Source organism: Bombina bombina, chromosome 4, assembly GCF_027579735.1.
Source record: "Bombina bombina isolate aBomBom1 chromosome 4, aBomBom1.pri, whole genome shotgun sequence".
Lineage (NCBI taxonomy): Eukaryota > Metazoa > Chordata > Amphibia > Anura > Bombinatoridae > Bombina > Bombina bombina.
This window is the reverse complement of record NC_069502.1, coordinates 859,000,089-859,028,043: the sequence shown is the minus strand read 5'-3', so window position 1 is coordinate 859,028,043 and position 27,955 is coordinate 859,000,089. Positions and strand designations below refer to the sequence as shown.

At 43.9% G+C, this 27,955-nt stretch overlaps 1 protein-coding gene across 3 annotated transcripts in view; it reads right to left on the bottom strand.

The window, feature by feature from the left end:
* Window positions 1-27,955, bottom strand: part of LOC128657312 (zinc finger protein 1 homolog) — a 78,566-nt gene that overhangs the window by 13,585 nt on the left and 37,026 nt on the right. Inside the window, exons 1-6 of one of the 3 annotated variants that reach the window (XM_053711606.1) lie at window positions 15,149-15,198; window positions 11,831-11,936; window positions 8,973-9,032; window positions 8,464-8,611; window positions 7,640-7,729; window positions 6,246-6,332 (exon numbers count right to left, since the gene is read on the bottom strand). In XM_053711606.1, the coding sequence (XP_053567581.1) occupies window positions 6,246-6,332; window positions 7,640-7,729; window positions 8,464-8,611; window positions 8,973-9,032; window positions 11,831-11,908 (463 nt within the window). In that variant the 5' untranslated portion in view covers window positions 11,909-11,936; window positions 15,149-15,198. Of the gene's footprint in view, window positions 1-6,245; window positions 6,333-7,639; window positions 7,739-8,463; window positions 8,612-8,972; window positions 9,033-11,830; window positions 12,070-15,148; window positions 15,199-27,955 lie in introns of those variants that run through there. The other 2 variants (XM_053711605.1, XM_053711604.1) reach the window with 2 other exon arrangements.

Here is a 27,955-nt window from a genome sequence, read left to right as displayed (position 1 = left end):
AAGAGAGGGCATGTGTGTGTATCATTTACATGAAGCAGAGGGTGAGAGAGAAGGGAAGAGAGGGCATGTGTGTGTATCATTTACATGAAGCAGTGGGTGAGAGAGAAGAGAAGAGAGGGCATGTGTGTGTATCATTTACATGAAGCAGAGGATGAGAGAGAAAGGAAGAGAGGGCATGTGTGTGTATCATTTAGATGAAGCAGAGGGTGAGAGAGAAGGGAAGAGAGGGCATGTGTGTGTGTATCATTTAGATGAAGCAGAGGGTGAGAGAGAAGGGAAGAGAGGGCATGTGTGTGTATCATTTACATGAAGCAGAGGGTGAGAGAGAAGGGAAGAGAGGGCATGTGTGTGTATCATTTACATGAAGCAGAGGATGAGAGAGAAGGGAAGAGAGGGCATGTGTGTGTATCATTTACATGAAGCAGAGGGTGAGAGAGAAGGGAAGAGAGGGCATGTGTGTGTATCATTTACATGAAGCAGAGGGTGAGAGAGAAGGGAAGAGAGGGCATGTGTGTGTATTATTTACATGAAGCAGAGGGTGAGAGAGAGGGGAAGAGAGGGCATGTGTGTGTATCATTTACATGAAGCAGAGGGTGAGAGAGAAGGGAAGAGAGGGCATGTGTGTGTATCATTTACATGAAGCAGAGGGTGAGAGAGAAGGGAAGAGAGGGCGTGTGTGTGTGTATCATTTACATGAAGCAGAGGGTGAGAGAGAAGGGAAGAGAGGGCATGTGTGTGTGTATCATTTACATGAAGCAGAGGGTGAGAGAGAAGGGAAGAGAGGGCGTGTGTGTGTGTGTGTATCATTTACATGAAGCAGAGGGTGAGAGAGAAGGGAAGAGAGGGCATGTGTGTGTGTATCATTTACATGAAGCAGAGGGTGAGAGAGAAGGGAAGAGAGAGCATGTGTGTGTATCATTTACATGAAGCAGAGGGTGAGAGAGAAGGGAAGAGAGGGCATATGTGTGTATAATTTACATGAATCAGAGGGTGAGAGAGAAGGGAAGAGAGGGCATATGTGTGTATAATTTACATGAATCAGAGGGTGAGAGAGAAGGGAAGAGAGGGCATGTGTGTGTGTATCATTTACATGAAGCAGAGGGTGAGAGAGAAGGGAAGAGAGGGCATGTGTGTGTATTATTTACATGAAGCAGAGGGTGAGAGAGAAGGGAAGAGAGGGCATATGTGTGTGTACCATTTACATGAAGCAGAGGGTGAGAGAGAAGGGAAGAGAGGGCATGTGTGTGTACCATTTACATGAAGCAGAGGATGAGAGAGAGAAGGGAAGAGAGGGCATGTGTGTGTGTATAATTTACATGAATCAGAGGGTGAGAGAGAAGGGAAGAGAGGGCATGTGTGTGTGTATCATTTACATGAAGCAGAGGGTGAGAGAGAAGGGAAGAGAGGGCATGTGTGTGTATCATTTACATGAAGCAGAGGGTGAGAGAGAAGGAAAGAGAGGGCGCGTGTGTGTGTATCATTTACATGAAGCAGAGGATGAGAGAGAAGGGAAGAGAGGGCATGTGTGTGTATCATTTACATGAAGCAGAGGGTGAGAGAGAAGGGAAGAGAGGGCATGTGTGTGTATCATTTACATGAAGCAGAGGGTGAGAGAGAAGGGAAGAGAGGGCATGTGTGTGTATTATTTACATGAAGCAGAGGGTGAGAGAGAGGGGAAGAGAGGGCATGTGTGTGTATCATTTACATGAAGCAGAGGGTGAGAGAGAAGGGAAGAGAGGGCATGTGTGTGTATCATTTACATGAAGCAGAGGGTGAGAGAGAAGGGAAGAGAGGGCATGTGTGTGTGTATCATTTACATGAAGCAGAGTATGAGAGAGAAGGGAAGAGAGGGCATGTGTGTGTGTATCATTTACATGAAGCAGAGGGTGAGAGAGAAGGGAAGAGAGGGCGTGTGTGTGTGTATCATTTACATGAAGCAGAGGGTGAGAGAGAAGGGAAGAGAGGGCATGTGTGTGTGTATCATTTACATGAAGCAGAGGGTGAGAGAGAAGGGAAGAGAGAGCATGTGTGTGTATCATTTACATGAAGCAGAGGGTGAGAGAGAAGGGAAGAGAGGGCATGTGTGTGTGCATCATTTACATGAAGCAGAGGCTGAGAGAGAAGGGAAGAGAGGGCATGTGTGTGTGTATTATTTACATGAAGCAGAGGTTGAGAGAGAAGGAAAGTGAGGGCATGTGTGTGTATCATTTACATGAAGCAGAGGGTGAGAGATAAGGGAAGAGAGGGCATGTGTGTGTGTATTATTTACATGAAGCAGAGGTTGAGAGAGAAGGAAAGTGAGGGCATATGTGTGTATCATTTACATGAAGCAGAGGGTGAGAGATAAGGGAAGAGAGGGCATGTGTGTGTGTGTGTATTATTTACATGAAGCAGAGGTTGAGAGAGAAGGAAAGTGAGGGCATGTGTGTGTATCATTTACATGAAGCAGAGGGTGAGAGAGAAGGAAAGAGAGGGCGTGTGTGTGTGTATCATTTACATGAAGCAGAGGGGGAAGAGAGGGCGTGTGTGTATTATTTACATGAAGCAGAGGGTGAGAGAGAAGGGAAGAGAGGGCATGTGTGTGTGTATACCATTCACATGAAGCAGAGGGCGAAAGAGAGAAGGGAAGAGAGGGTGTGTCTGTGTGTGTGCACCATTTATAGAACGCACATGATAAGAGAGAAGGGAACAGAGGGTGTGTGTGTGTGTGTGCCATTTATATAATGCACATGATACGAGAGAAGGGAAGAAAGGGAATACGTGTGTACCATTTTACATGAATAAGATGGTAAAAGTGAAGAGAATAGAGGGCATGTGTATGTATTATTCACACAAAGCAGAGGGTTAGAAAGAACAAAGGGCATGTGTGTGTACCATTAGCATGAAGCAGAAGGTGGGAGAGAAGAGAATAAAGGCCATGTGTATGTACTATGAATAAGAAGCAGAGGTGAAATAGAATAGAGATTGTGTGTGTATATCATTTACATAAAGTAGAAGGTGAGAGAGAAGGGAAGAGAGGGCGTATGTGTGTATCTCATTTACATGAAGCAGAGGGTGAGAGAGAAGGGACGAGGGGGCGTGTGTGTGTGTGTATCATTTACATGAAGCAGAGGGTGAGAGAGAAGGGACGAGGGGGCGTGTGTGTGTGTATCTCATTTACATGAAGCAGAGGGTGAGAGAGAGGGGAAGAGGGGGCATGTGTGTGTACCATTTACATGAAGCAGAGGGTGAGAGAGAAGGGAAGAGAGGGCATGTGTGTGTGTACCATTTACATGAAGCAGAGGGTGAGAGAGAAGGGAAGAGAGGGCATGTGTGTGTATCATTTACATGAAGCAGAGGGTGAGAGAGAAGGGAAGAGAGGGCATGTGTGTGTGCATCATTTACATGAAGCAGAGGCTGAGAGAGAAGGGAAGAGAGGGCATGTGTGTGTGTATTATTTACATGAAGCAGAGGTTGAGAGAGAAGGAAAGTGAGGGCATGTGTGTGTATCATTTACATGAAGCAGAGGGTGAGAGATAAGGGAAGAGAGGGCATGTGTGTGTGTATTATTTACATGAAGCAGAGGTTGAGAGAGAAGGAAAGTGAGGGCATGTGTGTGTATCATTTACATGAAGCAGAGGGTGAGAGATAAGGGAAGAGAGGGCATGTGTGTGTGTGTGTATTATTTACATGAAGCAGAGGTTGAGAGAGAAGGAAAGTGAGGGCATGTGTGTGTATCATTTACATGAAGCAGAGGGTGAGAGAGAAGGAAAGAGAGGGCGTGTGTGTGTGTATCATTTACATGAAGCAGAGGGGGAAGAGAGGGCGTGTGTGTATTATTTACATGAAGCAGAGGGTGAGAGAGAAGGGAAGAGAGGGCATGTGTGTGTGTATACCATTCACATGAAGCAGAGGGCGAAAGAGAGAAGGGAAGAGAGGGTGTGTCTGTGTGTGTGCACCATTTATAGAACGCACATGATAAGAGAGAAGGGAACAGAGGGTGTGTGTGTGTGTGTGCCATTTATATAATGCACATGATACGAGAGAAGGGAAGAAAGGGAATACGTGTGTACCATTTTACATGAATAAGATGGTAAAAGTGAAGAGAATAGAGGGCATGTGTATGTATTATTCACACAAAGCAGAGGGTTAGAAAGAACAAAGGGCATGTGTGTGTACCATTAGCATGAAGCAGAAGGTGGGAGAGAAGAGAAGAGAGGGCATGTGTGTGTATCATTTACATGAAGCAGAGGCTGAGAGAGAAGGGAAGAGGGGGCATGTGTGTGTATCATTTACATGAAGCAGAGGGTGAGAGAGAAGGGAAGAGAGGGCATGTGTGTGTGTATCATTTACATGAAGCAGAGGGTGAGAGAGAAGGGAAGAGAGGGCATGTGTGTGTATCATTTACATGAAGCAGAGGGTGAGAGAGAGGGGAAGAGAGGGCATGTGTGTGTATCATTTACATGAAGCAGAGGGTGAGAGAGAAGGGAAGAGAGGGCATGTGTGTGTATCAGTTACATGAAGCAGAGGGTGAGAGAGAAGGGAAGAGAGGGCGTATGTGTGTATCATTTACATGAACCAGAGGGTGAGAGAGAAGGGAAGAGAGGGCATGTGTGTGTGTATCATTTACATGAAGCAGAGGGTGAGAGAGAAGGGAAGAGAGGGCATGTGTGTGTATCATTTACATGAAGCAGAGGGTGAGAGAGAAGGGAAGAGAGGGCATGTGTGTGTGTATTATTTACATGAAGCAGAGGGTGAGAGAGAAGGGAAGAGGGGGCATGTGTGTGTATCATTTACATGAAGCAGAGTGTGAGAGAGAAGGGAAGAGAGGGCATGTGTGTGTGTACCATTTACATGAAGCAGAGGGTGAGAGAGAAGGGAAGAGAGGGCATGTGTGTGTATCATTTACATGAAGCAGAGTGTGAGAGAGAAGGGAAGAGAGTGTGTGTGTGTGTGTATCATTTACATGAAGCAGAGGGTGAGAGAGAAGGGAATAGAGGGCATGTGTGTGTGTATCATTTACATGAAGCAGAGGGTGAGAGAGAAGGGAAGAGAGGGCGTGTGTGTGTATCATTTACATGAAGCAGAGGATGAGAGAGAAGGGAAGAGAGGGCATGTGTGTGTATCATTTACATGAAGCAGAGTGTGAGAGAGAAGGGAAGAGAGGGTGTGTGTGTGTGTATCATTTACATGAAGCAGAGGGTGAGAGAGAAGGGAAGAGGGGGCATGTGTGTGTATCATTTACATGAAGCAGAGGATGAGAGAGAAGGGAAGAGAGGGCATGTGTGTGTATCATTTACATGAAGCAGAGGGTGAGAGAGAAGGGAAGAGAGGGCATGTGTGTGTGTGTATCATTTACATGAAGCAGAGGGTGAGAGAGAGGGGAAGAAAGAGCATGTGTGTGTGTATCATTTACATGAAGCAGTGGGTGAGAGAGAAGGGAAGAGAGGGCGTGTATCATTTACATGAAGCAGAGGGTGAGAGAGAAGGGAAGAGAGGGCATGTGTGTGTATCATTTACATGAAGCAGAGGGTGAGAGAGAAGGGAAGAGAGGGCATGTGTGTGTATCATTTACATGAAGCAGTGGGTGAGAGAGAAGAGAAGAGAGGGCATGTGTGTGTATCATTTACATGAAGCAGAGGATGAGAGAGAAAGGAAGAGAGGGCATGTGTGTGTATCATTTAGATGAAGCAGAGGGTGAGAGAGAAGGGAAGAGAGGGCATGTGTGTGTATCATTTAGATGAAGCAGAGGGTGAGAGAGAAGGGAAGAGAGGGCATGTGTGTGTGTATTATTTACATGAAGCAGAGGATGAGAGAGAAGGGAAGAGAGGGCATGTGTGTGTATCATTTACATGAAGCAGAGGGTGAGAGAGAAGGGAAGAGAGGGCATGTGTGTGTATCATTTACATGAAGCAGTGGGTGAGAGAGAAGGGAAGAGAGGGCATGTGTGTGTGTATCATTTACATGAAGCAGAGGGTGAGAGAGAAGGGAAGAGAGGGCATGTGTGTGTGTATCATTTACATGAAGCAGAGGGTGAGAGAGAAGGGAAGAGAGGGCATGTGTGTGTATCATTTACATGAAGCAGAGGGTGAGAGAGAAGGGAAAAGAGGGCATGTGTGTGTACCAAATGTTTATGTACAGGATTTTATCACTGCAATCTGTCTGTACTGAGGCTCATCATTTACATAGTTATTGTTATTTAAATAGTGAAATAATTTCAGAATCTGAGTTTTCTAACTGTGAAGCTTGTACCATAGATCACTCACCTGCAGAGACATCTGATGGCTGAATATTCTGTACACGTTCTCCTTGTGCTCCTGTGTCTAGATTTTTATCACTGTGACCTTTTAATTCTAATAAAGAATAAAATTCGTTTTTTGGTTAAATGGATTTAAAGGGCCATGAAACATAAATGTTTTTTCTTTCATAATTAAAATAGAGCATACAATTTTAAACAATTTCCAATTTCTTCTATTATTTAATTTGATTCACTCTCTTGGTATCCTATGTTAAAGGAGCAGCAATGCACTACTGGGAGCTAGCTGAATGCATTGGTTAAGCCAATAACATAAGGCATATATTCAACAAAAGATACCAAGAGAAAAAATAAATTACCTAATAGAATTAAACTGGAAAGTTTATTAAAGGGATATAAAACCCTTTTTTCTTTAATGATTCAGATAGAGTGTGCAATTTTAAGCAAATTTCTAATTTACTTCTATTATCATTTTTTCTTTGTTCTCGTGGTATTTTTATTTGAATAGCAGGAATGTAAGCTTAGGGGACTGACCATTTTTGGTTCAGAACCTGGGTTCTGCTTGCTTAATGGTGACTAAATGTAGTCACCAATCAGCAAGTGCTATCAAAGATGCTTAACCCAAAATGGTCAGTCTCCTAAGCTCACAGTCCTGCTATTCAAATAAAGACACCAAGAGAACAAAGACAAATCAATAATAGAAGTAAATTAGAAAGTTGCTTAAAATCACATATTCTATCTGAATCACAAAAGAATTTTTTTTTGGGGTTTCATGTCCCTTAAAGGGACATTAAACACTTTGAGATGGTAATATAAAATTATAAATTGTATATAATAAAACAACTCTGCAATATACTTTCATTATTTATTTTGTCCTCTTTGTCTGTAATTCCATTCTGAAATTGTGAGCTTTTCAGTTGCTGTTAGAAATGGAAGTGCAGAACACTGTTAAATCCAGCACAACCATTGGCTGCACACTCTAGTGACCTATTTATAATTGACCCTAATTGGCCACAGCAGAGAAGGTAACACAAGTTACAATATGGCAGCTCCCAGTGTTTTATAGACACTAAAACTTTACACTTATTTTGTCACTTTTTAAACAACTAATGAAACTTTAAAAAATAAATCTACATTTTAGTCATGGACTAATCTTTTCTTTGAATGCATCATTCTATCTAGCATGTATTTAGTGTTTAATGTCCCTTTAAGTGCAGTTATCTCACACACATCTGCTTATACAGTAATATTACATAACAAATCAGTATTTTATGCTTGCAACTGGTCTGTCTTCAGGTCCATCATTTATATAATTATTAGTAAGATTATCATTTATTTGAAAATTCAGATTCTGAAATGATTTAAAGAAAACATTAACAGCAGCTTGTACCATAGATCTGTTACCTGCAGAGACTTCTGATGTGGTCTCCACTGGCTGAATATTCTGTACAAGTTCTCCTTGTGATCCTTTGTCTAGATTTTCATCTCTGTGACCTGATAATTCTTTTAAAGAATAGAATCAGTTTATTTTGTTAAATTAATATAATACAATGGGGCCTATCTATCAAGCTCCGGATGGAGCTTGATGCCCCGTGTTTCTGGCGAATCTTCAGACTCGCCAGAAACAGCAGTTATGAAGCAGCGGTCTAAAGACTGCTGCTCCATAAGCTGTCCGCCTGCTCTGAGGCGGACATACATCTCGGCAATTCAACCCAATCGAGTATGATCGGGTTGATTGACACCCGCCTGCTGGCGGCCGATTGGCCGCGAATCTGCAGGGGTCGGCGTTGCACCAGCAGCTCACAAGAGCTGCTGGTGCAATGCTGAATACGGAGAGCGTATTGCTCTCCGCATTCAGCGAGGTCTGTCGTACCTGATCCGCACTGTCGGATCAGGTCCGACAGACCTTTGGTAAATAGGGGCTAATGTGTGTTACACCTAAAAAGGCACCTTAAAATGTATTCGATTAACAAAAACAAAGCATCTGTTACTTTTTGCATATAAAATATTTACATCTATAAATTAATATTAACATATATCAATTGATATATAACTGATTTAACATTTATCGCTCTTGACCCTTTAAATGTGTTTTATTATTTTTATTTATACTCAGACAGCTCATTAGATCACACATGACAGATTCACTGTAGATTTGCTCTGTGTCAGTCACGTCTGTAGTGTATGTGCATTTCCTGAGTGAGATATTTATTACTACACAGCGTTACCTGAGCTCTCATTTCCTGGGATCTCCATAGTCCTTAGTGCTTGGTGAGTCTCCATCATGACGTCCTTGTAAAGCTCCTTGTGCCCCTCTATATACTCCCACTCCTCCATAGAGAAATACACGGCAACATCATCACACTTTATAGGCACCTGAAACACACACAGCACATTCAGTGCTGACACAGGGACTGGTTCTGTCACACACTTTTACTGACAGAGCCAGGGTAATGTTACTGAGAATATACAGAGACATAGACAGAAGGTACTATAGGTAAATGCACACAGGGCCAGATGGGTCAGTTAAGGAAGTCACTGTGTATACTATCACATTCCCCAGCAGTGCTCATGCTCCTCTCAGCCGGTGAATGCTGCTGTTGGGGGATAATGATACTGTGAACATGCAGAGACACAGAGAGAAGTTAGGAAAACACACACAGGGGCAAATAGGTCAGTAAAGGGCATCACTATAACATGACTCTGATATAATGTCACATTCCCCAGCAGTACTCACCTCTCTGCTCTGCCGGTGAATGCTGCTGTGGGACGGCTTCTTCTTCACAATGGCATATTCCTATAAAAATTTATATAAGAGAAAATCATCAGATTCTGTTTCCCTGGACTAACATTTCTCCAGTTCTTGTTTACTTCTAAATTTTATTAAATTAAGGGTCTTTCTTCACAGTCTTGACCACCACAAAGTAAAGTAGCAGAATGAATTACTGTACTTTTTTGACAGGACCTTTGTGGTTTGAGGATGTTAAAGATGGAGGACATTAGCTTCAGTCAAGAATAAAGATATTCCTGGACTATTGATTAACGAAGGATGCAGCCTTTGGGTGAGGTCTAATTTGGGACAACAGAGTTGAGTCTTTGGTTGATGGGACCGTGCTCAACAAATATGTTCAAAAGTTAGGAGCCAGCCCAAGGCACATGAGAATATATATATATATATATATATATATATATCTACATTAATTAATACAATAATAATACTAATAATCACAATCCCATTTTCAGAATACTGTGCAAATCAATAGAGCTGCCTGCAAATTACCAATGAAATATTTTTTAAAAATCCAGCTAGACCATTATAAATTAATAATAAAAATCAAGGCAGCTTGGGACTAATTTCTGCAAAATAAAAACAACAGTCTGCTATAAATGCCAATCTTTAAGAGCCATATATTATAAATCACCAGTGTTACACTTTCAGAATGAAACAGAGCTAGAAGGCAGAGCAGTTAGCCCCGTGGCCGGACTTTTAGCCGACGGACATTTGGCAGACGAACATTTGGCCGAAACACAAGTGGCTGTCAGATAACAGTCCGGCCACGAGATAGATAGATTTGATAGATAGATACATAGATTAGATAGATAGATCAATAGATGCAATAGATACATTTGATAGATACGATAGATAGATTTGATAGATAAATAGATAGATTTGATAGATAGATAATTTCCCAGACAGAGAATTACAAGACGTGCGTCTGAGACCCATGGTAAGGTTCCCAGAGGCAGTTGCGGCATTAGAACAGAGCACTCTGGAACGCATCTGCCCTCGGCCGTCATCGGAACATTCTTTAGCTTTCTGTCTGTCGGCCAAATGTCCGTCTGCCAAATGTCCTTCTGCATTTTGTCAGAGCACCGTTAGCCCAGTGTACTGTACATCAATATACTTGCAGTCCTCTCTGGTCAGGTTTTAAATGTAGCTGTGGAAGTTTCCACCCCCCTGCTTCTCTGGGGTGAAACAGCTGGCAGAACAGGGAGAGGAAGTGTATTTAATGCTGGTTGAGAAAACAGGAGATGCAGTTTTATCTCAGGGTCTCCATGTACTCTGACACTGAACACAGCAATACAAGAAACAACCACAGCAGAAAACCAAGTGAGGCGCATGTCCAGGCCCCTTACGCTGTAACTGTAATAAGCATATAGAAACCAGGAGTACAGCAGAGTACCGGGTTCCTAGGCAGACTGACACTTCAGGGACATGGAAATCTGCAATGAAACCATCAGCATTAACTAGTATTCTTGTACACTGTTAATTAGGCAAAACAGCAACACCGGCTCCTCAGAGACCCAGCAAATGGTGCAGGGACGGAGCAACACAGATGTAAGCAGACAATACCCCCACTTACACTAGCCCAGGAGCAGCTTTTTACTGAGCTGGCATTCCTCCTCCTATCGCTGCTGTTCCCTCATTAATTTGGGGAGGTGCAAGTCTAGTTTTTATTTGCCATATGAAAAATGCAGTGCATTTTACACACTCACCAGCCTCAACCATGACACGCCTACTCCATGCCACCAAAGCATTGGCCTCTCCTTCACCCCGTAATATTTATTAACATGTTGTCTTCGCTCTTAGCCACACCAGTAATTGTAGATTGTACCCACCCCTGAAGGATGAACATTTTACAAACAACTTGGCCTCAAATTGATCCAGTCACACTTGGAAAAATTTCTAAGGTGTAGCTGGTGGTGGCCAGCAGCAGGAAGTGGCAGGCGCCTAGGCGAGCACTGTGATAGGAGGTTCCTTGGGTGCTGTAGTCCTGCAAGGTAGCCCTTGGTAATTACGTTTCTATATATTTTTGGCGGTATTATGCAGGGGGACCCTTGGGTTCTGGAGGTAGTTTGTGCCATGGGGGTCATGTAGTAGAGCATTGAATGCTTGGAATTTGGCAGGGTCATGCAGGGAAGTTCAAGGTCTGTTTAGTTTTACATTGAAGGATTGTATATGGGCCCCTGGGTGGTTTTGCAGTGAATAGTTGTGCAGGTGACCCTGGGTATTGGGGGATGTTTTACAGTGGATAACTGTGCAGGGGTCACTGGGTGCTGGGGGACACGTTGCAATGGAGGGTTGTGGAGGTTTTACAGTGAATAGTTGTGTAGGGGTCCCTGAGTGCTAAGGGGGGTTGTTCCATTGATTATTGTGCTGGGGCCACTGGGTGATTGGGGAGGTTTTACAGTGGATAGTTGTGTAGGGGTCCCTCGGTGCTAGGGGAAAGTTGTTCCATTGATTGTTGTGCTGGGGCCACTGGGTGATTGGGGAGGTTTTACAGTGAATAGTTGTGCAGAAGACCCTGGGTGCTGGGGGAGGTTTTTCAATAGAGGGTTTTGCAGGGACCCCTGAATACCGGAGAGGTGCAGTGGATAGTTGTGCAGGGGAAGGTGGCTGCTAATAGAGACTTTGCAGTGGAGAGTTGGTGCAGAGGTCCCTGGAGAGGTGCAGTGGCCCCTAGGTGCTAGGAGGGCTGAGGGAGGTTTTGCACTGGAGCGTTGTGAAGGGGACTCTGGGTGCTGGGGTATGCAGGTGGCCAGGCTAATGTTAGCATTAATAATATATGTCTGGTAATCAGAAGCAGCTCTCACCTCTCCGGTCAGCAGGCAGATGATACCGAGGGCCTGACTCAGGAACTGCTCTGCCATCTGCTTCCTGTATTTGTTCATCTTGACTCAAATGCTAGAAATGTGACACCTGCGAGAAGAAAGGAAGAAGCCAAAAATGAGAGATGGGAAAGAGTCAGAGTTCTTCCTGTATTTATATTATGGTAAAGCTATGATTGTGATATAAACATGTTTAAGTCACTTATGCACAATATAATACTACACATGTGACCAGCTACATGTAGAGTGGATAACACATACAGTACGTGACAATCTTTATACAGCGGGTTTGTCAAACGTCATGCAGGTGACGTATTTAATAATGAGCCAGCAAAAATCATGAGAAGCAGAAGGTGAATGTGTACAGCAGATGTTTATTATCTCCTATTCCAGATCACAAGTGGCGCTAAGAAAATGTGCCCCAGTGCTGGGTGGAATGAGCTGTACACTTTGGCCAGGAGAGGTGTGAGAGTTACAGCAGCACTTCTCCCACGTCAGACATTCAATTACAGAGCCACAGTCGGAAATAGGAACAGCACAAGAGAAAAGAAGGTGTAACTCTTTCAAATGCTCCACACCAGGTCCTCAGTATAAATACATCAGTCCAAAAGACAGCAGCACTCACCACTTCCAAAAATGCAGAAACGTTTTGAAACATTAAGGTTCACAAGTATAACAACGTTTAGGACCTCAGTCCTAATCATGTCAGTACACATAATGAAAATACCAAGCTCTTAAATATGAGTTGGTATCAAAGCCACCTTCCATTTTTACATTTTAAAAATACATATCAAACACATACATATAATTGCTGCATATAATATAATAATAATAAAATACTATCCTCTCCAGGGAATATACAGTATCATAAAGCTCCATGTGAAAATTGTATCTATGTGTTTAACATACAATTTCAGCACAATAACGGATGGAACCGGACTACTATGAGCCTTAATATAGTATACAATTACATATATGTATATTACACCTAATATTATAAAAATATGGACAGGTCAAAATCTTTGTTAAGACCTATAGGGCTCAAGGTCAATGTCTCCATTTGAGACATTGACCTTGTATGTTAAACGCATAGATACAATTTTCATATGAAGCTTTATGATACTGTATATTCCTTGGAGAGGATAGTATTTTATAATTATTATATTGTAATTATATTATATGCAGCAATTATATGTATGAGTTAGATATGTATTTTATTTTAATGGATACTAGTACTTAGCCTCACTATATCATTACACAGGTGTGTTGTAAAAATGGGGGTGTGGCTTTGATACCAACTCCTATTTAAGAGCTTTGTATTTTCATTATGTGTACTGACATGATTAGGACTAAGGTCCGAAACGTTGTTATACTTGTGCACCTTGGTGTTTAAATACATTTCTGCATTTTTGGAAGTGGCGAGTGGTGCTGTCTTTTGTACTGATGTATTCAATTACAGAGTCACAGGGTCCTTCAGCTGTGTGTTTACTGACAGTGACATGCAAGAGTGAGATCTCTTCTTTCAGCTGCTTTTCTTTTATTAGCGTTTTGGTATCTGACCCCTCACTAATTAGCCACATGGGACAGGCAGTGCTGTATCACCAGTCTGCCTCTTCCCTACAACATTCCTGCTTGAGGAGACGACTGAAGGGTTTAACAATTTCACATACGTCATAAACTGCACAGCAAACTAAACTTCAAAGGGTACTGCCTCATAAAATCTGTAGAACATCACTTCCTGTCTTGCTCTCTTTTATATAAGTAGGAGTTTTTGCTTTAGTTCTTGTTTTAACTCTACTGCAACTAAGGAAGGGACATGCTATCAGTCCCCACGTCTAAGGACCTGCCTACTTACCCTAAAATTTAATGTGTGAAAGTATGTATGTAATAAATCTCTCTCATACACAGCTCCCTCCCTTTTGCCTCCCCTCCCTTCCCTCACTCAGCCCTCTTCTCACCCTCTCAGAATCTCTCTCTCCCTCACACACAGACCCCTTCTCACCCTCTTAGCCCCCCTTCTAATCCCACAAAGCCAGCACCTTTCTTACCCTTTCAGCCCCCTTCTCCCTTACACAGACCCCTCCTCACCCTCTCAGAACCTCTCTCCATCACATTCAGTACCCTTCTCACACTTTTCGACCCCTCTCCCTCACACAGTCCCCTATTTACTCACTTAGCAAACCTCTCCCTCACTCAGCACCCATTCTTACTCTCTCATCCTCATTCTCTTACACAAAGACCATTCTCACCCTCTTAGTCCCTCTCTCCATCATACAGCCGCTCCTCATCCTCACAGACTCCCTCACTCACAAACAGCCTCTCCTTGCCCTCTCAGCCTCCCTCTCCTAGCCCAGCTTTCGTCTCACCCTCTCTATCCCCTCGCCTTCACACACAGCCCCATCTCATCCTATCAGCCTCCCTCCTTACCCTCAAACAGCCCCCTTCTAAGAACTTTCTCCCTCACACACAGCCGTTTCTCACCCTCTAAGCCTCCTTTCCCTCATTCACCCCACTCACAAACAGTCTCTCCTTACACTCTCAGCTTCCGCCTTAACACTGCTCCATTCTTAACATCTAATCCCCTATATACCCTCTCATCCTCCCTCATTGGCACACAGACCTCTCAACACCTTTTTAGTACCACAGCCCCCTCTCCCTGACCCTCCTCACCCCTTTCCCTTACAGTCTCCTCCTTTCAGCCCCCTTCTTCCTCACAGGCCCCTTCCCACACCTCTCTCCATCACTCTCAGCCCCTTTCTCCCTCTCAACACCTCTCTCCCTCACTCTCCGCTCCCCCTTACCCCTCCTCACTCTCAGCTCCTCATTACCCCTCCTTTCACTCACACAACCCACTCCTCACCCTCTCAAAATCTCTCTCCAGCACTCTTAGACTTAGCTCCTCTACACCTTTAGCCCTCATCTCCCTTACACAGCCCCCTCCCTCCCAGCTTCACCTTAATCATTTAGCCCTCCTCTCCATCACACAGCCCCCTCCTCATACTCTCAATACCTCTCGCTCTCAGCTCACTCTTACGCTCCCAGCCCTCCTCTCCCTCACACAGCCCCTTCCTCACCCTCTCAACATCTCTCTCCCTTACTCATAGCTCTCTCTTACCCGTTTCAGCTCTTCTCTCCCTCAAACAGCCCCCTTCTCAGGCCTCACCCTCTCGCACACAACCGGGGGGTTACTACCCTCTATTCATCATACAACCCCAAACCTGACTCGCACACACATCAGACAACAGGGGGCTTTTCTGTTAGCTCTCACGCGGCATCCTGTGTTACACACAGCTGATAACTCACAGTACAGCTCCCTGAGTCTAACATGCATTTGTTAACGCGGTCCCTTTAAGATAATGTATCGATGATGTCACGTCAGTCATGTGACCGGTCCTAGAGCTGGAAGGGATCTAGCTGCTACCGCAATCGTATTACAAGGTAACAAAGCACAGCACAGTAGGTTTGGTGTAACTGCTTTACAGCTGTATATATTGTACGGAAAGGGTGTGTGTGTGAGGCAAAAATCTGTATTTAATGTACAGAGAATAGTCTCTGTATATGTGAGGCAGAGAGAACTTGTTTATCAGGTATTGGGCAGGGTGCTGTTGGGATGCAGAGGGAAACTCCCTATAATATTATATATCTGTGTATAAGGTACTAGTGAGGGACGTTATGTGTGAGGCAGAGTGAACATCTCTATAATATTAAACATCTGTATATAAGGTACTGGGTAGGGTGCTCTTTTGAGGCAGAGGGGAAATCCCTATACTGTTATCTGTTTATAGTGTACTGGGAAGAGCTTGTGTGTGTATGAGGCAGAAACATGATTATAATATACATTTATACAGACACCCCAACCTGTAAAAACTCATTTCAGGGAGGTGGCTTCACCGGCTACTGTGTTGGATGCTGTGCGCCGCTCCCCCCCCCCCCCCCAGGTAATATACTCTATAAAGATAGAGAGTTATCATTAAAGTGAAAGTAAATCCTAGCGTTTTAAAAACGCTAGGATTTACTATTGAAACAAATAAAGGGCACTTTCATTCATGAAGTATAAGATACTTCATGTATAAAGCTCCTTTATTTGATTCAATCGATCGCTGTTTTTAGTTGCTACAGCAGTCCACGGCTAAAATTTTTTTTGGCTAAGAGGTGACGTTTTCACCTCTTAGCCAATAGCCGTGCTGTAAATCCGGCTTGGTGCCCATGGGAGCTGAATTTACTGCACTGCTATTGGCTAAGAGATGAAAACGTCACCTCTTAGCCAAAAACTTTTTTAGCTGTGGGCTGCTGTACCAGGTAAAAACAGCGATTGAAATAAAAGGAGCTTTCTTTATGAAGTATCTTATACTTCATGAATGAAAGTGCCCTTTATTTGTTTCAATAGTAAATCCTAGCGTTTGTAAAACGCTAGGATTTACTTTCACTTTAAAGTAGCTTCCCACTAAACTCATATTTTAAAAAAAGTAGCTTTATTGCACAACCACATACAACATACATATTTTCCAGTGATTGCATGCTTCTTGAATGCTCAAATATTTTAGAATACAAAGTTTAATTACGTGCAGTAAATAAGGTAGTAGTTGTGTTTTATTTTATTAAAATCATAGGGGGCTTTTTGGATACTGATGCATGATTTGAGGGTTCCATAGCATCCCAGCTTGTGAAGTAAAGTACTCAGTATAGTTGTCCCTGTACGACTTTCAGATTTTGTGTGTGGGAGTGTGTTTGAGTTTGAGAGGATATTTGTTATTGTTTTGTACACACAGTAGAGTGAGTTTGATATGGACATGACAGCAGGGGTGGCTATCTCCTCCCTCACTCAACTTATGCTGCAGCCGATGTTGCCTGCTGCTGATTCTCCTCCTCCCCCAAGAGCCTTATCTCCACCTTCAAACAGCAGGAGTGAGGGTGGCAGACATGCAATACGTTGAAAGTAAAGACAGACTTGTTTTGACAACGCCTTCCTGCTCAATGACGTCTCTGTATCTAAAGGCATTGTTTAAAGAAACACTCTTTCTGAATTTGAGCCACGTTGAATCATGGTACTTGTAGTTTCAGGGAGATTGCATTTCATTTGCGGGCGTCAGGGAGCTGCTATTACAATGAGGGAGACTATCACGGATATCAGACGGCTAAGGATACCCCCCACCCCCCTACAACCTCACCCCTATTGTTTCTCAGTGGTTTTGGGCTCCTCAGAGCAACCACCATCTCTGGAAGCTGTTTGTTTGCTTTGTGTTCGCTTGTTTTTGTGTTCAGAGAAAAGTTGGTGTATGACCGGGAAAATCCTCCTAGGCTGGCCGGGCTCCTGGAACTCCCGGTCGGCCGCCTTACAACGGACACCCGCCTAACCCCTCTCAGGCTGGCCAGGCTCCTGGAACTCCCGGTCGGCCACAGGACAGCAGAACACCCGCAAACTTTAACCCAGGTCGCTCCAGCAACCATGTGCCCCAGAGCTCCGTTCTTTTGGGGATTAGTAGCCCCTGGGGAGTACAAGGGGTGGGGAAATTGCCGGAGGGGAGCTCCTTTGGGAACCGGGGTTTTTTGACACCCCTAACCCCATAACTTCATCGGACTGTAACTCCGGTCCCCAGTAACAAATCATGCTGATTTTCGGACTGTGAAATCTGGGGACCGAGATCTTTAAAATGACACCCTGGAAGTTTTGCCGCTCCACCGGGATCACCCCAAAACCGCCACCCATATGTATTGGGATTATGTGGGACTGTGGCTCCTATGGAGGTGCCGGGCTGCCTGGAGGGGCGGGAATGGTGGGAAAATAGTGGGATTGTTCAGGGTCTTATCAAGATGAGCTGACTGTATAAAAGGAGTGTGTGTTTTCAATAAAATCAGTTCCTGTTAAACCTGAATCCTAGGCTGTCTAGTTATTTGGGTTTGCTCCAGCTAAAATCACTTTTCCTGGGCTACATAGCAGCCTGTTCCAGGCAGAGGAAGGACACTCTGACAGAGCTACCTAGTCTGGTAGCTAGAGTCTGCTACAGGGTGGGACCCTGAGTACTGGTGCTGTCAGGCATCAGGGGTGGCTACAGGCTGTGGTCACTTGCCAGCTACATAGCTGCAATCGGCAGGGAGGAAGCAGGACCCGTTTGGCGGAGCTACCCAGTCGGGGTAGCCGGGGGTATCCGTCACATTGGCTGGCAGTGGTGGGATCTGCTTCTTTTACAAGGTTCCTGCTGACAGAGGAGACGTACCACAGTAGCTGGTAAATATGGAGGCAGAGTTCCTAGGGAGAGTACAAAAGATGCTGACTGGAACAAAGGATCCTTGTTCGGAACAGGACGTTCTGACATGGAGGAACCTTGCCCTCCGATACCTTTGGTGGGAGGCTCTGCAACAGGAGCAGGAAAATGGAAAGGTCCTCCCCACGAATGACACGAGATTCCGGGTACGGTGGACCGTGAGACTGCCTTTCCTGGAAGAACAGCCAAAGAAGGAATGGCTAGCTGTTCTACATAGACTGATCCAGCAAGAGATGTGGGTGGAGGACGGCTATCGAGCCCTCCAATGGCTCGCTATGCAAGCGCAGCCATGACTGGAGGAAGGATCCCCCACAGAGGGCTTTGGCTTCGGCGGCCCTGGATTATTGTTTACAAAAAGGACAGAGGACCCACAGTTTGGGAGCGAGACAGACCAGGGTCTAGAGGATATCTCTGGGCTCCAAGAGGAACTGCTGGAGCTGCCTGGCTGCTGGACGATCTGGATTTTATAATTGACCAGGAAGAGGCACTGGTCAAGGAATACAAGAGGCTGCTGGATCTCGCTAAGCAACGTGCCAGGGGCATACAGATCTGGGGTGCAGCCCTCTGGGATTCATGGAGCTTGACTGTGGAGGAGTGGCAGCAAAGAGAAAGGGAAGCAGGGCTCCTGGATCCTGATCAGCAGTCTGGCTCTGAGATTATAGACTTGGAGAAGGGAGAGATGGATGTCGATAACTCTCCCCAGCAGCAGAATCCCTTCCTGGGAGAGGAGACAGTCGGTCTCTCTCCCCAGCGGCAGACCCATCCCCTGGGAGCGGAGGTAATCATCCTCCCTCCCCGTAAACAGAACCCCTTCCTGGGAGAGCGGAGGTAGTCTTCCTCCCTCCTCGTAAACAGAACCCCTTCCCGGGAGAGGAGACAGTCGATCTCTCTCCCCAGCGGCAGAGCCGGGAGAGGAGACAGTCGGTCTCTCTCCCCAGCGGCAGAGCCATCCCCTGGGAGCGGAGGTAGTCTTCCCCCCTCCCCTTACAGAGAAGCCCTTGCAGGGAGAGACGGGTATCGATATCTCTCCCCAGCGGCCAAACCCCTTCCTGGTAGAGGAGACAGTCGGTCTCCCTCCCCAGCAGCAGAGCCAGGAGCCGGGAGAGAAGACAGTCGGTCTCTCTCCCCAGCGGCAGAGCCATCCCCTGGGAGCGGAGGTAGTCTTCCTCCCTCCCCGTAAACAGAACCCCTTCCCGGGAGAGGAGACAGTCGGTCTCTCTCCCCAGCGGCAGAGCCGGGAGAGGAGACAGTCAGTCTCTCTCCCCAGCGGCAGAGCCGGGAGAGGAGACAGTCAGTCTCTCTCCCCAGCGGCAGAGCCATCCCCTTGGAGCGGAGGTAGTCGTCCTCCCTCCCCTTACAGAGAAGCCCTTGCAGGGAGAGACGGGTCGGTCTCTCTCCCCAGCGGCAGCACAGTTTCCCATGGAGTGGAGGTAGCAGACCTCCCTCCCCAGCAGTAGATCTCCTTCTCGGGAGAGGAGACAGACGGTCTCTCCCCTCAGTAGCTTGGCAGGGTCTATACCCTTTTCTTGTCCTGGAGTATATCTCACAGGGGGCAGGCCAGGGGGGTACCTGCTCATGCAGTTGGTGCCACAAGTTTGGGCACCCGAGTTTTGCCTGCCCCACCAAGGAGCAACTTCCACCAACAGTCTGGGGTGGGTATACAGCCGGGAAACCTGTACTGGCTTTGTTTGTGGGTGGGTCAGCCGGTACTCAACAGAGTGTCACAGATAGAAACAGTTTGACCATGGAACTTAAGGACACTGGAACTTGTGGAACAGCAATTGTTTGGGAGCCGGCCTTATCAAACTTGTTTGGGACTTTGCATTTTGTGACTATCCCTGCGCCCAGGATGTCCCAAGCTCAGGAGAGATGGGATAACCTCTCTCAGCAACCGAGAAGTGCAGGGCCACTGTCGGACAGCCCCAGGCCGACCTGTTAAGGGTCTAGCCGGGTCTGCCGAACTGGAGGGGGGAGATGTCACGGATATCAGACGGGTAAGGCTACCCCCCACCCCCCTACAACCTCACCCCTGTTGTTTCTCAGTGGTTTTGGGCTCCTCAGAGCAACCACCATCTCTGGAAGCTGTTTGTTTGCTCTGTGTTGGCTTGTTTTTGTGTTCAGAGAAAAGTTGGTGTATGACCGGGAAAATCCTCCTAGGCTGGCCGGGCTCCTGGAACTCCCGGTCGGCCGCCTTACAACGGACACCCGCCTAACCCCTCTCAGGCTGGCCAGGCTCCTGGAACTCCAGGTCAGCCACAGGACAGCAGAACACCCGCAAACTTTAACCCAGGTCGCTCCAGCAACCATGTGCCCCAGAGCTCCGTTCTTTTGGGGATTAGTAGCCCCTGGGGAGTACAAGGGGTGGGGGAATTGCCGGAGGGGTGCTCCTTTGGGAACCCGGGTTTTTTTGACACCCCTAACCCCATAACTTCATCGGACTGTAACTCTGGTCCCCAGTAATGAATCATGCTGATTATTGGACTGTGAAATCTGGGGACCGAGAGCTTTAAAATGACAAAGTTTCGCCACTCCACCGGGATCACCCCGAAACCGCCACCCATATGTATTGGGATTATGTGGGACTGTGGCTCCTATGGAGGTGCCGGACTGTCTGGAGGGGCGGGAATGGCGGGAAAATAGTGGGATTGTCCAGGGTCTTATCAAGATGAGCTGACTGTATAAAAGGAGTGTGTGTTTTCAATAAAATCAGTTCCTGTTAAACCTGAATGCTAGGCTGTCTAGTTATTTGGGTTTGCTCCAGCTAAAATCACTTTTCCTGGGCTACATAGCAGCCTGTTCCAGGCAGAGGAAGGACACTCTGACAGAGCTACCTAGTCTGGTAGCTAGAGTCTGCTACAGGGTGGGACCCCGAGTACTGGTGCTGTCAGGCATCAGGGGTGGCTACAGGCTGTGGTCACTTGCCAGCTGCATAGCTGCAATCGGCAGGGAGGAAGCAGGACCCGTTTGGCGGAGCTACCCAGTCGGCGTAGCCGGGGGTATCCATCACAGAGACTCTCTGAACTTCAGGGAGAGTTGGGATGCCTGATTTATATAAGGTACTGGTTGGGGACGGGCTGTGTGTGTGAGGCAGAGAAAATTTCAAGCTGTTTCTTATTCATGGAAGTTGGTTTCGTATTCAATTTGTTTTGTCAGACTGCTTTAAAATAAAAATATAGGTTTTATAAAAAATAAAAATATGATTAGTGACGTGCCGTCATAGGAGGCATGTGAGGCAGCGCCTCCCCTGTCCTATATGTGTAATTACATTTTATATTTATAATGTTAAAAAAATAATAATTTATATATAATTTTTTTTTCCCCGGCCACCCCCCGCTGCCCGCTAGAGACTGCGCCACCCAGTGGCACTTAAGTCTCTGCGGTCCATACCGTTCCTTATGGAGGCTGCTCTCTAAGCAGCTGCCGGAGTGTGACGTGTCAGAGCTCAGCTCACTGCTCCATGTCTTAGCGCCGCTAGAGACTGCGCCACCCAGTGGCACTTAAGTCTCTCTGCGGCCCATACAGTTCCTATTAGGCTGCTCTCTAAGCAACTGCCGGAGTGTGACGTGTCAGAGGCTCAAAGCTCACTGCTCTGACTTGGAGGTGTGTTCCAGTAGGACTGGCGGGAATCAAGAAGAGAGAACTTCTACCGAGTCACGTCACGTGTGTGAGACTGTGAGTGTAACGGTGGTGATGTCCTGAACAAGAGAACACAGTGAGTGAGATTGTCGAGAGCCGAGCTGCTGAAGACCGGAGAAGACAGAAGAGCTGAGTGCTGACTGTGCTGAGATGGACCTGCCCTGGATGACGGTTACGGTAAGTAAAGTATTTTTTTCCCCCCTGTTTGTGAGCCGGCTTACAGCAGCATGTGTACTGTCAGCTCAGCATAGCCATCATGGAGGTGAACTGCTAATATATACAGAAATAACTAATATTTAGAAGATTTTACACTGTCTAGGTTAGGTGTGTATTATATATCATTTTGGCAGTGTTGTTGTATGACTTGTGATTATAGTGTTAATATACTGTGATTCTCTATTTCTGAGATTTTACAGTGATGTTCAGACTACCTTTGCTTACGTGTTAAAACTCACTACCTGCCAAAGTAATTCACTGCCTGTCTTTAAAATGCAAGGGGGCTAGACTTTTAACACTAATTTCAGTGTGTGAGGTTTGCTCTGTGCTGACAATCTTATGCCCCTCCTCATGCAGTCCCTACTGTAGCTGATATACCTCCTTGCTTCTTATACATATAATCAGAAATTTTGCTTGCTCTTTTAGGCTTGCTGTATTGATTCTCTGTTAAAGTAACATTGTCTGTTTAAGTATAATAGTTAGCTAACCAAGGTAGTTAGGCAAACAAGGTTTTGGGGTAACCAAGGGGAAATATATTTATTTTATACTTTTAAGTTAAACCTTTTATTAAGAATGTGTGAGAATCTCATTCAGTATACAGCTTGCCACATGTTTGCATCACTGGAGCAGCCGCTTGTGGGATTATATGTTTGTGGCAAGTGCGAGCATATTGTCTCTTTAGAAACTCGTATTGGGGATCTGGAGGAACGAATTGCAACACTACATGAAATTCAGACACTTGAAAGGGAAATGGATAGGACTGAGCTGGTTGTTAATGGTTCCAGCAGTGGGAATGGGGAGGATTCAGATGAGGAGACTCCAGGATGTAGCTGGGTCACAGTTAGAGGGCGAAGTAAGCGGAAGAGACAGGCCAGTTCTGAGCTGGTACACCCCAATAGATTTGCAAGATTAAGTGAAGATGTTGGGGATATCAGTTCAGGGGTGGCAGTGTCAGAGAGGGCCGTGTTGCCTAGTATAGTGAACAGTCCTTTAGCTGTGGAAGAGGAGCATGCTATGGTGGGCAGTCCTTCAGTCATGGAAGAGGGGCATACAAGTCAGGGCCAGAGGCAGATGTTGGTGGTAGGAGACTCTATTATAAGGAAGGTTGATAGGGTAATTTGTCATCCAGACCCTTTACATAGAACAGTTTGCTGTCTTCCAGGGGCTCGTGTTAGGCATATTGTGGAGCGTATTGATAGATTGTTAGAGGGATGCAGGTCTGATCCTGCAGTCATGGTGCATATTGGTACTAATGAAGAAATCAGTGGGAGATGGAGAGTCCTAAAAAATGACTTCAGGGAGTTAGGTAGCAAGATTAAAGCAAGGACATCCAAAGTAATATTTTCTGAGATATTACCAGTGTCGTGTGTTAACTCAGTAAGGCAGAAGGAGCTAAGGTCTGTTAATTCATGGCTAAAAACATGGTGTAAAAATGAGGGGTTTGACTTTTTAGAACACTGGGCTGATTTTTCACTAGGGTACAAATTGTACAGTAAGGATGGATTGCACCTGAATGACATGGGTGCAGGTGTGTTGGGGGAAAGGATAGTAGCACGTTTAGAGAACCTTTTAAACTAGGCAAAGGGGGGGAGGGTCAATTTGAACAAAATAGAACAGAGAGATCAGTGTCTGAATATGTCACTCCATTAATATCTCAAGGAAGGGATGACTTAAGAAATGTCACATTAGAAAGTATAGAGGAAAGTACACCAAGTAGCAGCAGAAAGCACATGAAAATTAAATGTATGACAACAAATGCAAGAAGCATGACAGGTAAAATGGGGGAGCTGACACTCTTAGTTGCAGAAGAGGACTATGATGTTATCAGTATAACTGAAACTTGGTGGGATGATTCACATGACTGGGCAGTTAACTTAGAGGGGTATACATTATTTAGGAGGGACAGGAATAATAAAAGGGGTGGAGGAATCTGCATGTATATTAAACCTGACCTTAAACCTACAATAAGGGAAGATATTTATGATACAAGTGACAATGTAGAGACCCTGTGGGTTGAAATAAAGAGTGGGGGGAAAAATCCTAAAAAAATATTACTAGGAACATGCTACAAGCCTCCCAACATTAGTGACCCGGAGGAAACTCAACTACTTATCCAAATAGGTAAGGCTGCTAATAACAGTGCTGTAATTATGGGAGATTTTAACTACCCTGATATAAACTGGGCCAATGAAACTAGTAATTCAGCTAAGGGGGATAGATTTTTAAATGTTCTCAGGGATAACTTCTTGTCACAATTAATAGAGGAGCCAACTAGGAGTAAAGCTATATTGGATTTAGTGCTATCAAACAATACAGATATAATATCAAACATAGAAGTTAAAGAACATTTGGGTAACAGTGATCATAACATGGTCACATTTGAAATCTCTTTTCATATGCAGTGTTTTAAAGGCTTAACTAAGACTTTTAATTTCAAGAAAGCAAAATTCAACGATTTAAGGAAATCATTAAATAATATAAATTGGGACAATGTATTTTCTAATAAAAATACAGAGGATAAATGGATAATATTTAAAAATTTGTTAAATAAATATACATATCAATACATACCATATGGTTATAAAAATAAAAATAAAAAAAATAAGCCGTTATGGCTAAATAAAAATGTGTTAAAAGAAATTAGGAAAAAACGTAGGGCATTTAAATTATTAAAAGAAAATAGTACAGACTCAGCATACAATATTTATAAGGAATGTAACAAAGCATGCAAAAAAGCAATCAAATTAGCCAAAATTGAAAATGAAAAATTAATTGCCAAGGATTCTAAGTCTAACCCTAAAAGGTTCTTTAAGTACATAAATAGCAAAAAATCTAAGAAGGATAATATAGGTACATTAAAATGTGTGGAGGGTAGCATGATAAATAATGACAGGGAAAAGGCTGAGGTACTAAACCAGTTTTTTTCTTCAGTATACACAAGAGAGGAACCATTGAATGATACTTTGGAACAGAATAGAACATGCCAGTCCATACCACTAACTGGGTTTTGTTTAGAGGATATCAGGAAAAAACTAAAAAATATTAAGGTAAATAAAACTCCAGGCCCAGATGGAATACACCCAAGGGTGTTAAGTGAACTTAGCACTGTTATAGACAAACCTTTACTCTTAATTTTTCAAGACTCATTATCCTCAGGCATGGTACCCCAGGATTGGCGTAAAGCTGATGTGGTGCCACTCTTCAAAAAGGGAAGCAGGGATGATCCAGGAAGCTATAGACCAGTTAGTCTGACATCAATAGTGGGGAAGATATTTGAAGGGATTATAAGGGATTATATTGATGAGCATATTCGTGTAAACAAGATTATGAGTTCTAATCAGCATGGCTTTAGGAGAAATAGATCATGTCAAACTAATCTAATTAGATTCTACGAGGAAGTAAGTAAAAATATAGATAAAGGGGAATCAGTTGATGTGATATACTTAGATTTTGCAAAGGCATTTGATACAGTGCCACATGAGAGATTAATGCACAAAATTAAGGGATTGGGAATAGCTGAAAATGTTAGCTCATGGATAAATAACTGGATAAAAGATAGGGAGCAACGAGTAGCAGTAAATGGATCATACTCAGATTGGACAAAGGTAATCAGTGGCATCCCCCAGGGATCAGTACTGGGCCCTGTTCTTTTTAATATTTTTATAAATGACTTGGAGCAAGGATTAAATAGCGACATCTCTATTTTTGCAGATGATACTAAGTTAAGTAAGGTCATTAGGTCAGAGCAGGATGAACTCTCTTTGCAAAGGGATTTGCTAAAATTAGAACTATGGGCAAGTGAATGGAAAATGAGATTTAATACGGAAAAATGTAAGGTTCTACATTTTGGAAGTAAAAATAAGCAGGCTATGTATTTTTTAAATGGGACAAGACTTAGCCAAACACAGGAGGAAAGGGATTTGGGAGTAGTAATAGATAACAAGCTAAAGATGAGTGCACAATGCAGAGCAGCGGCTTCAAAGGCTAATAAGATACTAGCATGTATTAAAAGAGGCATTGATTCAAGGGAGGAAAGCATAATTCTGTCATTATATAAAGCCCTGGTAAGACCTCACCTTGAGTTTGGAGTGCAGTTCTGGGGACCGATTGCTAAAAAAGATATTGCAGAACTAGAAAAAGTTCAGAGAAGGGCCACAAAGCTAATAAGGGGATTGGAGAAATTAACCTATGAGGAGAGGCTAGCCAAACTGGGTCTGTTCTCTTTAGAAAAAAGGCGCTTGAGAGGTGACATGATTACTTTATATAAATATATTCAAGGCCCATATACAGAGATGGCAGAAGCTCTTTTTATTCCAAGAAAATTGGTTCTGACAAGAGGTCATAATTTAAGGTTGGAGGAAAGGAGATTTAATCTCCTGCAACGGAAACGTTTTTTCACTGTAAGAGCAATAAAATTGTGGAACTCATTACCAAAGGAGGTAGTGAATGCCAATACCATAGATACATTTAAAAATAGTCTGGATAAATTTCTGTATATAAACAAAATTCATGGATATGATTGCTAGTATTAAATGGGTCACATTTTAATGGGGTTATTTAAGCTTAACTGGAGCTTTTTGTAAGTATTTTAGATTTGTATAGGTTGAACTCGATGGACTTCAGTCTTTTTTCAACCTTATCTACTATGTATGTATGTTGTGAGACAGGCTTTTACTAAACAAAGACTGTGCAATGTGTTAAAATTATGTGCACACTGCACAGTAACTGCCTACATAATGTTAACACATTATGCAGTCTTTCATTACTAAAAACCTGTCTCACAAATAATTGAACTTATGTGCCACAGTTTAATCAGCCACAAATGCATCCCTCCCTTTTCCTCTTCCTCCCTCCTCTCTTCTTTTTTCCTACCTACCTTCTCTCCTCCTCATTTACTTTGGAAAACCCATTAAAAAAAATGTTATGTTACAATCACCCTGACCAATATATATATATATATATATATATATATATATATATATATATATATATATATATATATATATATATATATATATATATATATATATATATATATAAATGCCTAGGGCAGCACAAAACCTAAATACGTCACTGTATGGGATTATATATATATATATATATATATATATATATATATATATATATATATGTATATATATATATATATATATATATATATACTCCTCCCCCCTCTCCTTCTCCCTGCCTTTTTATCTATTCCCCCCTCCCTTTATCTCTATCACATATATGTGCTTCTCGGGTGTATCATAGCCAGCGCCTCACCAACGTTTGCCCTAACCGCACGTCACGGTGAATTCCCTTTAAACAACAATTGTATATACAAACTGGAAAAAAGGACATATGTTGGCACCAATACAAATATTACACTTTTGAATAAGTAACTGATATTTTCAAAGGGCTAATAACCATTGGGCCACTGATTTTACTGTTAATATATGTAGGGTAGATCCCCCTCCATGATATGCAATTCATTTTAGCCTGGCCCAATGGTGTTTTGGGCACAGAAATTGATGCCAACCCTGGCAAAGGTGCTGTAATTCCCATTTTTGAATAAGTAACTGATATAAGGGTTAATAACCATTGGGCCGCTGATTTTACTATGAATATGCACACAGTAGATCCCCCTCCACGAGATGAAATTGTTTTTAGCCTGGCCCAATGGAGTTTTGGGCACAGAAACTAACATTGTTGAATAAGTAACTGATATTTTCAAAGGGTTAATGACCATTGGGCCACTGATTTTACTGTTAATAAATGTAGGGTAGATCCCCCTCCAAGACATGCAATTGTTTTTTAGTCTGGCCCAATGTTGTTTTGGGCACAGACATTGATGCCAACACTAGCATAGGTGGTGTACATCCCATTTGTGTATAAGTAATTGATATTTTCAAAGGGTTAATAACCATTGGGCCACAGATTTTACTATGAATATATGTAGGGTAGATTCCCCCTACATCAGTGATTTTCAACTTTTTTTTTTGCAGCGGCACAT